Source organism: Mirounga leonina, unplaced genomic scaffold (assembly GCF_011800145.1).
Source record: "Mirounga leonina isolate KUSES-001 unplaced genomic scaffold, KU_Mleo_1.0 Mir_151, whole genome shotgun sequence".
Taxonomy (NCBI): Eukaryota; Metazoa; Chordata; class Mammalia; order Carnivora; family Phocidae; genus Mirounga; species Mirounga leonina.
This window is the reverse complement of record NW_023270377.1, coordinates 90,290,432-90,306,285: the sequence shown is the minus strand read 5'-3', so window position 1 is coordinate 90,306,285 and position 15,854 is coordinate 90,290,432. Positions and strand designations below refer to the sequence as shown.

The 15,854-nt window shown below is 37.2% G+C and overlaps 1 protein-coding gene across 1 annotated transcript in view; it reads left to right on the top strand.

Moving 5' to 3' along the window:
* LOC118011685 (thrombospondin type-1 domain-containing protein 7B-like) overlaps positions 1-14,768 on the top strand; it is a 156,908-nt gene extending 142,140 nt beyond the window's left edge. The window contains exons 7-8 of the mRNA XM_035006542.1: positions 11,071-11,200; positions 14,633-14,768. Coding sequence (XP_034862433.1) covers positions 11,071-11,200; positions 14,633-14,768 — 266 coding nt within the window. The remainder of the gene's footprint in view (positions 1-11,070; positions 11,201-14,632) is intronic.
* Positions 14,769-15,854: the final 1,086 nt, after the last annotated feature.

The window sequence follows — 15,854 nt, the reverse complement described above, 5'->3', positions numbered from 1 at the left end:
AAGCATGCTGCATTGTCTTTTTCCTGTTTTACATATTGGAACAATAAAACATGCGAGCTTTAAATGTGCTAAATCAGTGATTCTCTGCCCTGGAGATTTTTTAAATATACCAATATTTGGGCACCACCCACCAGACATTCTGATTTAAATAGTTTGGGTTGGGGGGGGCATTAGGAGTCTGTAAAAGCATCCCTTGAGATTCTAATATTTAGCCAGCATTAAGGACCACGTGGGTTGAGTAGAAAGCAAGATCAGTTGTGGGTGACTTCAGTTATCATATATAGAGAAAGGAAGGGCCACACTCAAAGGGCCACACTCAAAGGCCACACATAAGGTCAGCTTTACAAACTGCAGATGTTTTAAGAGCTGCAGTGGTGAGGATAGCAAGTAGAGGAATCTGGAGATAGTCCCTAGAAATTAAAACTATTGCATAGGCTTCAGTGAGTGTATGGTATGTGCCATAGAGAGAACATGTTTATTTGCCTCGGTGGTTGTCCTAAATAGTTTATGCAGGTATAAACATGAATTGCTTAGTCTGAAATTAAGGGTTTGCATTTTTAAGGAATAAGGAATTTTAAGTGGACACACACACACACAAACAACACACATTACATTTGCAAGATGCTTTAAATCCAATTTAATTAGGCATTCCTAACAGCGTCCTATGAGTTGGCTCAACAGTATTACCCACATAGGATAAGCAAGAAAATTGAAGCTCTGAAAGGTTAAGTGCGTTGCCCAAGGTCATATAGCAATTCAGTCAATGAGCTGGGATTAGAAATCAGAGCCCTGGAGGTCCTGTCTGTTGCCAGAGCCGTTGAATGTGGCCTCTGTTGCAAAGTGAATGATGATTATGAACATTTAAGAATATAGAGTACATTTTTTTTCAGGCAACATTTTAAAATGAAAGAAGTATATAGATATCCTGGAGCTTATTTTCAATAGTCCTGGAAAGTTTAGCAGAAAAGCTTTGCAATTTTGTTTAATTTCATTGGTATATAGATAGGCTCAGTGTTCATTTTGAAGTACTTGGAGGTCTAGGCTGGGAGGGAACTTAGGGGGTTGGGGGAGACTACTTTTGATGTATCTGCTTTCTATCTGGATCACCAAGATGAATAGGAAAGAAGTACATGAAAACTCTACTCAGTTTTTCTAGGGCATTGTGGTGTGCACTATTTAAGCCTTCCATTGCTCCTCGAACAAAGAGCATACTGGATCGATGGGCTTTGGATAGTAAATACAAAGTTTATGTTATCATCTTTGAATACTTATAAAACTGTGGAGAACTTCTACATTATTATCCATCCATCAAGTTTCACTTCTGCTTCACTGGGGAGATTTAATAATGCATGTACGTACGCTTCAGTATCACGCACAGCACCTATGTGTGTCTCCTACATATATAGCAGAAACCTGATAAATATTTATCAACAATGACAACACTGTATGTGTTAAGTGCTTGTGTCCAAGAACTCAGAATCACAGTATCTGTTTCTCCAGATTTAAGTGGGAGATGGTTGGGCTGGTGGTGAATCCTGGTTTGTAACTTTCCTAAAAGGAAATCTCAGCAATGATTGTGAATAGACTAGAGAGGGGCATTCTCTTGTGTATAATTAGTAGAGAGAATGTTCTTTTTAGGGGATTTAATGCTGAAGAAACTTGTGCTGTCTAACATCACACTGTGATCTCTGTCCATTGAACTGACATAGAAACAGACTTCTTAATGACCATTTGGAATTTTTGCCAAATGAAAGTTGTTTTCTCTTATAATAATGCTTCACTTTGATTAAACGTCACTTCTCTTTAGTTATATAGCTTTCATTCGTGATGTTTCTATCTTAACAACACATATCACGTAGCTCCAGTCAATTATCTTCAGGTAAGCCCTATACTTTCCTTTCCCTTTCATTTTTAATTTAATGATTCATGAACACATGTGCTTGGGGCACAAGACCATCTTCTTCGGATGCATGAACTACTATCTGAAGCAGAACTCTGTGGCAAGAAATAAAAAGGCCCAGTGATCAGATTGAGTAGATAATTTTAAGAGCAGCAGTGCACTCTACCTTTTCCATACATTTGAAATGCAACCCTACGCTGCAGTGAGAAACAAAATGTGCTTGTTTCTTACATTTGCATGGGGGGATGGTTTTTTTTCAGAGTGATCATATAATTTTCATACAAACAGAGGCACTGCTGAAAGCGAGTGGATGAGCTCTTCTTATGTAAGCCGGGTAACAGGCATTAACTAGGACTTCTTTGAGCAAACAAGGTATTTGATCACCTTATCTGTTCCTCTCCAATGATACGAGAAAGTGGTTGATACAAATTGCCTTGCAATTGTAATTTAATTTACCAGGAATGTGGGATGATTTTCAGCCACTCGTGGTCTACTCCTGGATGCTTGGAACATGGCCCAAGACATAGCACTGAATAGAAGACCAGTTTGTTTGTCACATTTTTCTTTTAATGTGAAGAAGCCTCAACTCTTGAAGGGTTTCCTCTTCTATATATATATTTTAAATCTTTCTTCTCACCTTCTCTCATGAACTCATGTTGGAGAAGATTCCTGGTATCAGGCAATATGCACGTGCTTTACAGGCAGTATTTCATTGAATCCTCCCAGCAATCATACGGAATAGAAACTTTTATTTGGTCTGTTTTACAGCCAAGGAAGCTGAGGTTTAGCAAGATTAAAGGACTTACCTGGAATGTAGTAGGCACCTGAGTTGTAAATCAACCTCAGGACGTATTTACGTGTGGTTCTTTATATGATAGGACTCTTCAAATATTGGTGCCATCCTTTTGCGTAAAGATCAATTAGAGGGGAATCACCAGCAGATTTTTGGTTCTGTTTGTTTAATGGTAAACTTGATATGTAAATGGGGAGGACAAAGAGCACCGGATGAGAATCAAGAGTTTTAAGGCAATGAGCCTGGAAGAATATTGGTGCCATGAAGCAGAATGGGTCACTAAGATCTGTTAGACCTATTAATAATGGAGATAATTGAGAAACAAGGGAAATTCAGAGCAGTGATTTTTTTTAATCGACTTTCAGATTTCTGCAGATTGGCAGCAGAATATCTGCTGATATTCAATAGGCATTAAGAGATATTGCTGATACACAATCATCCCACATCTACTTTGTACACCCGCTTGCTTTTAGAAAACTCCCCTCCTGTGGTCCTCTCCAACCTGCCTCTCCTGTCAACCAGTGCTCATATTCACTGTGCTCTACCATGCTCCACTTGCTCTTTGCCTACTCTCAGACTTCAAATCGATTGGAAACTTAGGGGGTCAATTCTTTTTTTTTTTTTTTTTAAAGATTTTATTTATTTATTTGACAGAGACAGCGAGAGCAGGAACACAGCAGGGGGAGTGGGAGAGGGAGAAGCAGGCTTCCCGCTGAGCAGGGAGCCCGATGCAGGGCTCGATCCCAGGACCCTGGGATCATGACCTGAGCCGAAGGCAGACGCTTAACGACTGAGCCACCCAGGTGCCCCTTAGGGGGTCAATTCTTTAGCCCCAGTCTTTGATTGACTAACCCTGACACCAGGGACTAGCACTCATGATCTTCAGTTCAGTATGATGTGCCCTAACTTTCCTGGCCGTGAATCACCCAGAGCTACTCTTTACAGATGATTTCATCCACCTTTGCTACCATCTTTCTGGGAAAAGACTGGTATAGACCTCCACAGAGAATCTATAAATCTCTCTTATTCTTTCTATACTGATAAATAACTCACTTGTATATTTCTGATGTTAAATATGGCTCTTGATGTTTAAGCTGCCATCTTCTCTAAATGTTACTTCTTTTGACTATAATTAATGACTTAAGTGTAATTATGCCTGATGATTAAGTGGTGATAAAATATGCATAAATCAAAATTGAATTTAGACTAGTTGTTTATTAGCCATAATCATGGCTGAACAGTTATTTATGTTTGCAAACAGGAACTTTAATTTATTGTTATTTTTCATAGGCCTAATGAGATTGGAAGCGTCACTCACCAAGCCCCACAAGCACTGTGTTTATTGGCACTTGAAACCTTGTGCCAACGAAGAATTGATTAAAAAGGAAGAGGTATTCCTTGGGAATAACAGAGGAATTATGATGTGAACTCCTCCCTGGAATGCCCCTCACTCTTTGTTTCACCATGAAGTCTCTTATGGAGAGATCATGGACTTCGATGTCTGTTTAGCCACAGTTTTAATGGCATAGTTTTAAAAGTTTTAGAACTAGCTAGGTGACTTTGGGCAAATGATTTAACTCCCCCACTCTCCATTTTCTTATCTGTAAAGTGGGAACAATAATGATAATTTTAAAATAAGACGCTTGGGTGGCTCGGTCTGTTGGGCATCTGCCTTTGGCTCAGGTCATGATCCTGGGGTCCTGGAATCGAGCCTCGCATTGGGCTCCCTGCTCAGCGGGGAGTCTGCTTTTCCCTCTGCTTGCTGCTCCCCCTGCTTGTGCTCTCTCTTTGACAAATAAATAAATAAAATCTTAAAAAGAGAGAGAGAGAAGAAACTGCTCTTCTCTTTAAAAAAAAATAAAAAATAAAATGAAATAAAATAAGAGAGCATAAGCAAAATGCCCAGAAGCGGATCTGATATAGACTAAGGAGACACTTCCCGGAAACTTATAATGCATTTTACACACATAGGTAATCCAAATCTTTACCACCTTCAAAGTCACTATCTTCCATTCTCTGTCTACTTCCCTGAAATCATTGTCAGTGTATTCAACAGAAAGGGAGGCTCTGTTTGACATCAGTTCCTGAGAGCTTCCACTTAGCCTTTTGCTCATCCTCTGCTCTCTGACTTCAGACCTTGATGTTGGGTGCTACCAGATGCATCCTCTTCTCTTGCTAATTACTTCTTGGATTTCTGGAATTATTGTCCTTCCTTGGTACAGAACTGCTCCCTGCAGACTGGCTCCGAAGTAGAGGTGGAGTGAGAACGCTACCGACTGTTCCCAGATGCTGCCTGCCCTTAAGTTTCCATGGCACCAGCTAAATCGTGTCGCTTGTGCACAAGTGACTCTGCCATAGGTCTGGTTATAAGTTGAGGCACTTACGTCACAGAGGGTGGAAAAATCCTTTAAAGCCGAATGCTAAATATGACTGTTCCAGAGTTTAAGGACCAAGAGACACATTACACAGAAAAATTTTTAACAGCTATCTCGCAGATCCTGGTGGTGTTTCCCTACGTCAAGATCATCCCTTATCTCTGTTTCTCTCTTTGAAAACATGCACATTTTTCTTCATTTCTGTACAGTGTCAATCAGCTTTCTTTCTGAAAAAATCTAGCCTCTATTCTAAAAGTTTGTTTTGCCCATGGAATCCATCTTTCTCAGCCCCAACCTGAACCTCTGTAGGGCAGGATAATCAATGCAACTGTGTTCCCTAAACTTTGAATGACTTGACCTGGAATTACACCATAAAGCAGAAAACCTCTGGGTGGGAGTGTTCATTGTATGTGTGTGTGTGTGTGCATATGCATGCATGCCTGTGTGCACACAGGCATGCAGTGGGAGGGGAGAGACAGTGATCCATGTTCTCTCTTAATGTGAGGTAAAGGCCTCTGTTTCATTTTTCCTATTCTTTTCAATTTTTATTTCTGGGTCTTCTAAGATAACCCTTGGACAACATACACACACAGAAACCCACACATATACAAATCTTAAGGGTAAGCAATAATTTTCAGAGTAAGTACAGTGTAACTGGAATTAACTGACAATAGGAGAAGAGACTTATTCCTAAAGGCATAATTATTTACAAAGCTGGCCCCACCCAAATGAAGATAGCTTTATATTATTATGCAGAACTGTTTTTTTTGTTTATTGAAGTATAATTGACATACAATATCCTGTTAGTTTCAGGTGTACATTATAGTGATTCAATATTTTTGTGCATTATGAAATGATTCCCATGATGTCTAGTTAGCATTTGTCACCATATAAAGTTATTAGAATATTATTAACTATATTCCTGATGCTAAAAAGTACATCCCCATGACTTACTTATTTTATAACTGGGAGTTTGTACCTTGTAATCCCCTTTCCCTATTTTACCCACCCCCCAACCCCTGCCCCCTTTGGTAACCAACAGTTTGTTTCTTGTATCTACAAGTCTGTTTCTATTTTGTTTTGTTTGTCTTGCTTTTTAGGTTCCACATATAAGTGAAATGATATGATACTTGTTTCTCTGTCTGACTTTCATTTAGCATAATGCCCTCTAGTTCCTTCCAAGTTGTTGCAAATGGAAAGATATTCATTTCTAATGGCTGAATAATATTCTATTGTGTATATATAACACATTTTCTTTATCCATTCAGCTATTGATGGACACTTAGATTGTTTCTGTATCTTGGCTATTGTAAATAATGCTTCAGTGAACAGAGGGATGCATAGATCTCTTTGAATTGATGTTTTCATTTTTTTTTTCAGATAAATAACCTGAAGTGGAATTGCTGGATTATATGGTAGTTCTATATTTAATTTTTTAAGGAGCCTCCATACTGTTTTCATTCCCAACAGTGCGCAAGGGTTCCCTTTTCTCCACATTCTCACCAGCACTTGTTATTTTTTGTGTTTTTGATAATAGCCAATTTGACAGGGTGAGGTAATACTCATTGTGGTTTTGATTTGCACTTCTCTGATCATTAGTGATGTTAAACATCGTTCCATATGTCTGTTGGCCATATGTATGTCTTCTTTGGAAAAACATCTATTTAAGTCCACTGCTCATGTTTCAGTTTTTTTTTTTTATATGAAGCTGCATGAGTTCGTTATATATTTTGGATATTAACCTCTTTTTTTTTTAAAGATTTTATTTATTTATTTGACAGAGAGACACAGCGAGAGAGGGAACACAAGCAGGGGGAGTGCGAGAGGGAGAAGTAGGCTTCCCACTGAGCAGGGAGCCCAATGCGCGGCTCGATCCCATGACCCTGGCATCATGACCTGAGCCAAAGGCAGATGCTTAACAACGGAGCCACCCAGGCACCCCTTGGATATTAACCTCTTCTCAGATATATAATTTGCAAATATCTTCTCATTCAGTAGGTTGTCTTTCTGTTTTGTTGATGGTTTTCTTTGCTGTGCAAAAGTTTTTTTAGTTTGATAAAATAAATATAATTGTTTATTTTAGTTGTTGTTGCTCTTGCCTGACAGACTGGTCCACAAAGTATTGCTAAGAACAATGTCACAGAGCTTACTGCCTATTTTTTCTTTTAGGAGTTTTATGGTTTCAGATGTTATATTCAGGTCGTTAATCCATTTTTAATTTATTTTTGTGTATGGTATAAGATAGTGGTCCAGGTTCATTCTTTTGCATGTAGCTGTCCAGCTTTCCTGACACCATTTATGGAAGAGACTGTCTTTTCCTCATTTTATATTATCTCTTTTGCCATAGATTAATTGACCATATAAGTGTGGATATATTTCTGTTTCTATTTTATTTCTATTCTAATTCATTGATCTATATGTCTGTTTTTGTGCCAGTACCATGCTGTTTTGATTACTGTTGTATACTTTGTAGTATACTTCGAAATCAGAGAGTATGATTGATTCCTCCACTTTGTTGTTTTTTCTCAGGATTGCTTTGACTTTTGGGGATCTTTTGTGGTTCTTTACAAATTTTAGGATTTCTTATTCTAGTTTTGTGAAAAACACCGTTGGTATTTTGATGGGGATTGCACTGAATCTGTAGATTGCTTTGGGTAGTATGGACATTTTAATAATATTAATTCTTCCAATCCATGAGCATGGTATACCTTTCCATTTATTTTTTTCTTCTTCAGTTTCTCTCATCAGTGTCTTGAAGTTTTGAGAGTACAGGTCTTCTACCTCCCTGGCTATATTTATTCCTAGGTATTTTATTATTTTTGATGCAATTGTAAATGGGATTGTTTTCTTAATTTTTTTCTTTCTGATAGCTGGTTGTTAGTGTATAGAAATACAACCAATTCCTGCATGTTAATTTTGTATCCTGCAACTTTACCGAATTCATTTATTAGTTCTAATAGCTTTTTGGTGGAGTCTTTAGAGTTTTCTATATGTAGTATCATGTCATCTGCAAATAGTGACAGTTTTACTTCTTCCTTTCCAATTTAGATGCTTTTATTTCTTTATCTTGTCTAATTTCTGTGACTAAGACTTCCAATACTATGTTGAATTAAAGTGGCAAGAGTGAGCATTCTTGTCTTGTTCCTGAACTTAAAGGGAAAACGCTCAGCTTTTCACTAGAACTGTTTTAAGTACACTTTTTTTTTTTTCCCTCTTTAACCTTCTATTTTATACTCCTCACAGGACCTTAAGTACTTTTAGAAAAGGTCCAATTATAACATTCTTTTATAACATTCTTCCCTGTCATATAGTAGCGTGTCTCCTTTGATTTTATTAGCATGTCCTGGTAGGAAACAGGTGGCCCATTTAAATGGGGTAACCGGGGGAAATTTAATGAAGGGGTTATTTACAAAAGACTGGGAAGGGTTACTTAAGGTCACAGGGGATGGTAAAGTACTTGGACTAGTGACATTTAGGATACTGAAATTTGATAGAGGTAGGAACAATTAGTAGGACTATAACTGTAGGAAAGGGCCATTCCATAGAAACCATGGCTTTTGGTTGAGGTAAAGAACAAGCTGACGTGATCCAGAAGATGAAATCTTGTGGAATAAATTCCCTGATCTTTCTCTTCTCTTATCATCTTTTCTCCTTGTATTGTGTGCCCCATCCTTCTGTTGGCCAAACCCAACCAGAAGCCAATGGATAAGAGAGTCACTGATACACTCCTATGATTAGTTCCCCAAGTAGACAGTAGATTAAATATGGGTAAAAAAAAAAAAAAAAAAAAAGCAAAGCAGGGGAATAGATCTGTAAGTAGATGGAAAAGATTCTATACATCTGCTTAACTTAGTCAAGATCATGAAATGTATAAGTATATTGGTTTCCTCTTCTTCCCGTAATCTCATTAAAATAATAGAAATGAATTATAAAAGCCCTAATTCCTTGTTAAAAAAATAGAGAGGACCATCAGTGGATTAGAGCTCTAAACTCATTCATGAAAAACTTAATAGACAAGACTGAGGAGTAGAGAAAGTGATGATGCAGCACAGGAAGCTATGACCTAACTTATCAGGAATGTGGACTGCAAGAGAAGAGGAAGCTCATCTACCCACAGAGATTCTTTAGAACGGTGGTGGCTGGTCTGATAGAGGGCAGGAGTGAGAAGTGGGACTGGAAAAAAATGGGTTATCTAAAGCCTTTAAATAACCATTAGAGGCATAGAAATAGTGATACAATTATAAAAAATTGAAAGGTGGTGCAAAGTAAACTCCCATCAGTTATAGCAGAAAGTCAATAAATGATGTCTAAAATTAATGAATCAAGAAGCAATGACATAAGCTTATTATTTATAAATTTGGAGATAATCACAGAAGAACTAAGAGTTCAAAGTGTTCTGGAAGGAAGACAGGGAATTGGTTGTGGGTCAGTTGTTTCTCACTGTAAGTTTTTGTACTAAAGATTTTTTTAAAATCATGTGAATATATAATTTTAATGAAAGCTCTTTTTTCCCCCTTTTGTCACACTCCACTTAGTTTGCTGGCTTTCTAGAAATTTTCTTCTTAATATAGTTAGATCCATTATCTGTCCTGAGCCTACCAATTAATTCCATGTTCTCCTATACCACCCCTTCCCTTCATTCTTTGCAACCCGCCCTCAACATGTGCACACTCACAAGCCAAATGCACACATTTTCCATCTGAATGCAGCTACTTGTCTTACTCTATGAATTCCATGCACCCATTTATGTCTCAGCAATGCCTTTTCTCAGACTTTCCTTGGCCCAAAATGGCTTCAGCCTTTCTTCTTTTTCTATTAGGATTTCAAGTCCCAGAATAAAATCTGCCTCCTCCCGGAGCTGTCTGATTTCCAGAGACAAAAATGATTACTCTTTCTTCTCTACTCTCCTAACACTGCACACTGTTGATACTTCTCACTCTACTGATGTCTTAAACTTGGTGTATCTCTATCTGCCTCCTTTTCTTTCTGTTTAATTGTAAGTTCAAGAATTTGTATCTTTATATCTAGTGCAAGTTTTGCACGTGGTAATTGAAATAATTACTAGCCACTGTAATGTAGTTGATTTTTATTGTTGTTATTGATTTAAGAGGAATCTAAAGATTATGGGGTGAGTGCCCCAGCACATTAAAGTGAACATCGGTTGTCTTTATTGAGATGCCTATTAATACTTCTCCTTTTCAGCCAAACCAGAAAGTAGACAATATTTTGTTCTGTTACAATTTTAGTGCCTTTTCCCTAAATTCCAATTATATACATATTGTCTCAGGTTATGAGGACTAAGAAATGTAAGAAACCAATATCCATAAATAAATAAATTACTAATGTATTAATTTTAATGAGTGTTCGCATTTTTGAAAGTTACCCACAGAGGGAAGTGCCTTGCTGGAGGGAATGAATTGCTCATATAAAACTCTGGACCCTTGAGCTATTGTTTTGAGATCAAAGAGAGTTTCTGGGGTTCCTCACATTATGCCATGTAACTCTTATGCCATAGGTAATATACATTCTGATTAATTTAGAGTGTAGTAAAACAGTTGGAAAACGAACTTTGCATGTAAGAACAAATAGACTTGAAATCACTATTATTGACTGTTAACTATCTATCACATAGGAGTAAGACTGAGTATAACATGAAGTATTAACCCTTGGTCTTTGCTTGTTATTCTCATTCCCTAAGTAGTCTTACCACACGTTCTTACTTCCATCCCTCCCTTCTTCCTTCCCTCCCTCTCTCCCTCCCTCCCTTCTTCCTTCCTTCCCTCCCTCTCTCTCTCCCTTCCTTCCTTCCCTCCCTCCGTCTGTTCCTCCTTTTCTTCCTTCCACCCTTCCTCCTTTCCTTCCTTCCTCTCTCCCTCCCTCCTTCCCTCCCTTCCTTCCATCCTTCCATCCTTCCTTCCTTCCTTCCTTCCTTTGACTAACCCTGGATTTTTCCCTGTATCCACATAGAAGGGCACTACAATTTTATTTTTCCTTTACTTCAGGAAATGCCACAGTAAAACAGTCTCGATACAGGATTATCATCCAGGAAGCAGCCAACGGAGGCCAAGAATGCCCACATACCTTATTTGAAGAGCGAGAGTGTGAAGATATTTCATTGTGCCCCATATATCGGTAATTAGTTACCTTTTGAAATAATCATTAGATTTTAGTATAAATCGTGACCTATTTTCTTTATATAGTTTATAAGTTTTAGTGAGAAGTAAGAAGAGATAATGTTTATCTTTAATAGCTCAATATTTTCCTCTCTTATTTTGAATATATTTTGAGGGAGTAAAAAATATGAAACTCTAGTTAACAGAACAAAAGAAACAAACATGTTTTCATTTTAAGTGAGATGCTGGAGTTCTGCCACCCAGGCAATCAATTTTAAGGATTAAGTTCCAAAGATATTCAGGATAAAGTCTTTACCTGGAAAACAAACACACACATAAGTTACCTCATTCTATCATTTTCATCCTAAAGCCTTTAATCAAGAACTAAGAACAAATATGTACTTTTAAAATAATTATTTACTTTCATTAAAAAAAATTGGTTCTTTTTTTTTTTTTAAGATTTTATTTATTTATTTGAGAGAGAATGAGACAGAGAGAGAGAGCATGAGAGGGGGGAAGGTCAGAGGGAGAAGCAGACTCCCCGCCGAGCAAGGAGCCCGATGCGGGACTCGATCCCGGGACTCCAGGATCATGACCCGGACTCCAGGATCATGACCCGAGCCGAAGGCAGTCGCCCAACCAACTGAGCCACCCAGGTGCCCTAAAAAAAATTGGTTCTTAAGTTTTGTACACATTTTAAGAAACCATCCTCTTAGAAAAAGAAGTTTAACCTACAGATAAAATATACATTAAAAAAAAGGGAAAATGACTTTTAAAGTATTTATGGTACTTACATGTTCCCTCTTGACAAATTGGTGATTTTTATTTATAAAAGCAATGCCTGAGATTTGTGTGTTTAGTCATTAATGTCCATTCTTTTAATGTTGGATTGAAGCTTTGCTTTAGAGTACATCTGGATTAAATCCATTCACTGTTGAGTTTTACTGATTTGTGAAAAAAAAAATTGTCTTAAAGTTCATATAGTTAGCACACTTAAAAATGCCTTTAGCAAAAATATCTAGTGTTTCTCCTGATTATTTGAAAAACTGTATCTTAAAGCTATGAAATTCAAGGGCTAATTTGTTTGGGAAAATACAGGTTATTTTTCTTTTTCCTTCTTTCTCTCTCTCTTTTTTTTTTAAAGAAGACTCCTCACATTAGATAAAATTAGAGTGTCATTGAAGAGTCTGCATTACTATCAATTTTATAATCCTTTATTCTCATTGTTTCTATCTAATGGCCAGTTTAAGGAGGATGGGAATAAATACTGGGAACATGCCCAGACTACCAGTGTTCCTTCATTAACCACAAGGCTGCTGTGGAAACACTGTCAATATTCATCCCTTTGTACCATATATAAATATTGAAACTTCTGAGCTGAGCAAAAGAGCTCTTGGGGCCAATTGAAAAAATTAGCCAAATCAAATGTCATTAGACATTTTTATGAACCCAGGGCTTTTATAATCAGAGAAAATCCTAGATGTTATTAGTGAGATTTTTCCTTTCTCTTGTCCCCTTTCTTTACTCTCTGGTTGCACTTCATTTTAGCCACTCATGTTTGAACTCATTTCCATCATTGACCTCCTGCCATTTTCCCCAGAAACCAGTTTTGGTGTGTCTGGATTGGATCATTGTTATCATTTCTCTTGATGCCTAGTTTAACATGTATACAAGTTATCAGCATGATTCTCTGCTCCTCAGTAAAACACCCTTGAATTTTGAGCAACATGATTCCAATTTTTGCATCCCTCCTCATTGGTATGTTAGAGAGGCAAGCTAATATAGGACCTTTATCATTATCTTCTGAATCTTCTTTTTGACTCCATTAAGGTGATATATTCACATGCTTACCAAGTTAAAAAAGAATCAAAATGTCTGTAGAAATTTCTCTGTGAATCTGAGCCTCTCCCAACACATTAAGTTAATAAGCAAAAGGGAAGACAGCATGGTGATGTATCCTTACATAGAATTGACCATGGAGTCAAGGGTCTGTAGCTGAACATTCAGGGTTTTAGGAGGTACAACTGGCCTGCTGAGCTGTGCAATCTCAGACATTTCACTTAACCTCTCTGAGCCCAAGTTTATCATTCCAAAACTGACTTTAACAAGAGTTCTGAAATTCTTTCTATTTCACTTTATACAGTACACTTACACTAAACTAGACTGAACTCCATAGTCTCATTTTGATCTAGAAAGCCTCAGTAAACTTAAGGAATCTGAAGGAATGCTACATAACTGTTGAAATTTTGGACAAAAACCCTTTGCCATTTCAGTTTCTGTGTTTTGGAATTATACTAAATGAATCTATGCATGTGCAAAGTAAATTTACAATTATTTAAAATTAAGGGGTGATTTCTTTAAATGATAAGTTTTTGTTTAGCTGTTTCTTGATTTTTTCTACAATTGCTCAACTATTCCCAGTATGGAGGCCACTTGAGTGAGGTCAATGATTATATTATATGCAATATAATGCAAGATGAAAAAAATCTAGAAATCTGTATATACCAATTATTTCATCTCGCAAAGCTGGTCAATAATATTTTTGCTTCATGTTTCTGTTTCATCTTTGGAAGTAGCATCTCTTATCAGAGGTATTAGCTCATATGAAACAGTGTGAAAATATACTAAGGAAAGAGCAGAATCTGTGGTTACACTTAAGGTTTGGGTTTTCTGGTACATTCTGAAGAGACAGGTTTAAGGATATAAGTCAGTCTGTCCTGTGGGTCATAAAAATAGAAAGTTTTGTTTACCTGAGAAAGGAAAACAGTGAGAAACCACAAGACTTCCTTAGAGAATATTTTCTTTGAGGACTAGAAATATTGATGATTCATCAGAGGTGGGTCCATTCCTCTTCCATGAGATGAACTATCGCATAAGATAGGTCCCTGTGACTCCCCACCTCCCTTTTACTTTATGACTTATTGAGATGTCTGAGTCATTTTAAAGTCTTAGACGCCACCTTATAAAAACTTTTGAAGCAGAAGATCAAGTGTGAAGGTTTACACCCCAAACTTTCAGATTTTCAAGCCTTGATACTCTAAAACTCCAGTGGGACATAGGGTTTTTTTCTCTCTCTTTTTTCCATTTTCCTCCTCCTTCTCCTTCTCCTCCTCCTTCTACTTTTCTTTCTTTTTTTTTTTTTAAGGTAATTTTAGATAATAAGGAGGGTAAACCTTCTAGGTTTGATCTGTGCTTTTAAGGATTTTTACTGCCACCTTGCCCTATGGACTACAGCTTATATGGAAAATGTCCACATTTTTAAAAATGGAAATACTACATTAACCATGAATCTAGGGTAGAGTGGACTATTGTCCTCCCTAGTGCATGCCAGGGCTCCATTTTATGACATTGGTTTTAAATCCATTTTTATTGAATTACTGTTTATGTGATGTATTTCTTCCGCATGTTTGTCATGGTGAAATTCTTAGTCTGCTGTTCTTTGTAATCACAGATGGAAACCACAGAAATGGAGCCCTTGTATCTTGGTGCCAGAGTCTGTCAGGCAGGGGATAATGGGCAGCAGTGAAAGCTGTGGAAAAGGACTACAAACAAGAGGTAAGGGAATTTTAAAACCGTTTTCCTGTTAAGATGTAATTTTAGATTATGTTATTCTTATACACTATTGCTTATTTTATATTTAAATAATTATGATATTATTGGATTGAATTATTTATACTTACCAGTATTTGAGTTTAAGTTTAGCATTAGGTAATGTTGATATTATACCATCTTTTAACCAAAACCAGCTAGTGTATCTGAGAGTTGATGCAATGGAAGCAGATATCTGTTCTCAGTCGTTTGCATATCTCAATGCTTCTGTTCCAAACACATACTGGACATGATCCAAGGAATGAAGAATATGTCTGTGATTAGACCAACAGTATACATTGCACTTTTAGGTGCTCATTTAATATTTGTGAAATGAATTAAGAGTAATTGAACGAATGGACTAATCTTAATAACCATGACTTAAATGTAATTGTTATATTTATACTTACTATGTGTTGTATATAATATGCATAGAAAGGAACTATTTAAATTCCTGGAAGACATTGCAAGTAGTCTTCTGGATCAAAGTAGAAGTGCTTTTAATCATCAATGCCTAGGTGTGACATAGCCTCATCAGACTGCTCACTTTTCTGTTTCATTCATAATCCAGGTACCAATCAAATGAGGCTTGATAAGAAGTGCTTTATTCTTAAAATCTAACCACTTTGTTGGTAAAAGGAGGTATGTAGCAAAATCAGACCCTGTGGAACCAACTGCATTATACTGGCTTTATAATTTTTTCTAAAAGGCATATTTAGAATTAAGTGTCTCTTCCTGTTGTGTAAGTTAACGTATTGGTCAGGATCAGTCAAGCAAGCCAGCACAATAACTCCCTGCTTTGTCTGTTGATTCAGAGCTGAGAGGAGCTCCCCATGGCCAAGTGGCAGTCTTAACATCCAGGTCAATGGAATCTTATTGTGTCTCCTAATGGAAGCATTGCTTCTTTTGGAACAAAGACCTATAGGGCAGCAAAATATAAGATCACAGGAGACAGGAAGCAAACATTTTACTAGTGCGTCACCAGGGGTTATAGAGAGTTATGCCTCTTCTATTCATTCCCTCCACTTGATCTCTGGACCTATGAATCCTGCCTAGGGGGAAACAGTACCAAAAATCAGGTGCTA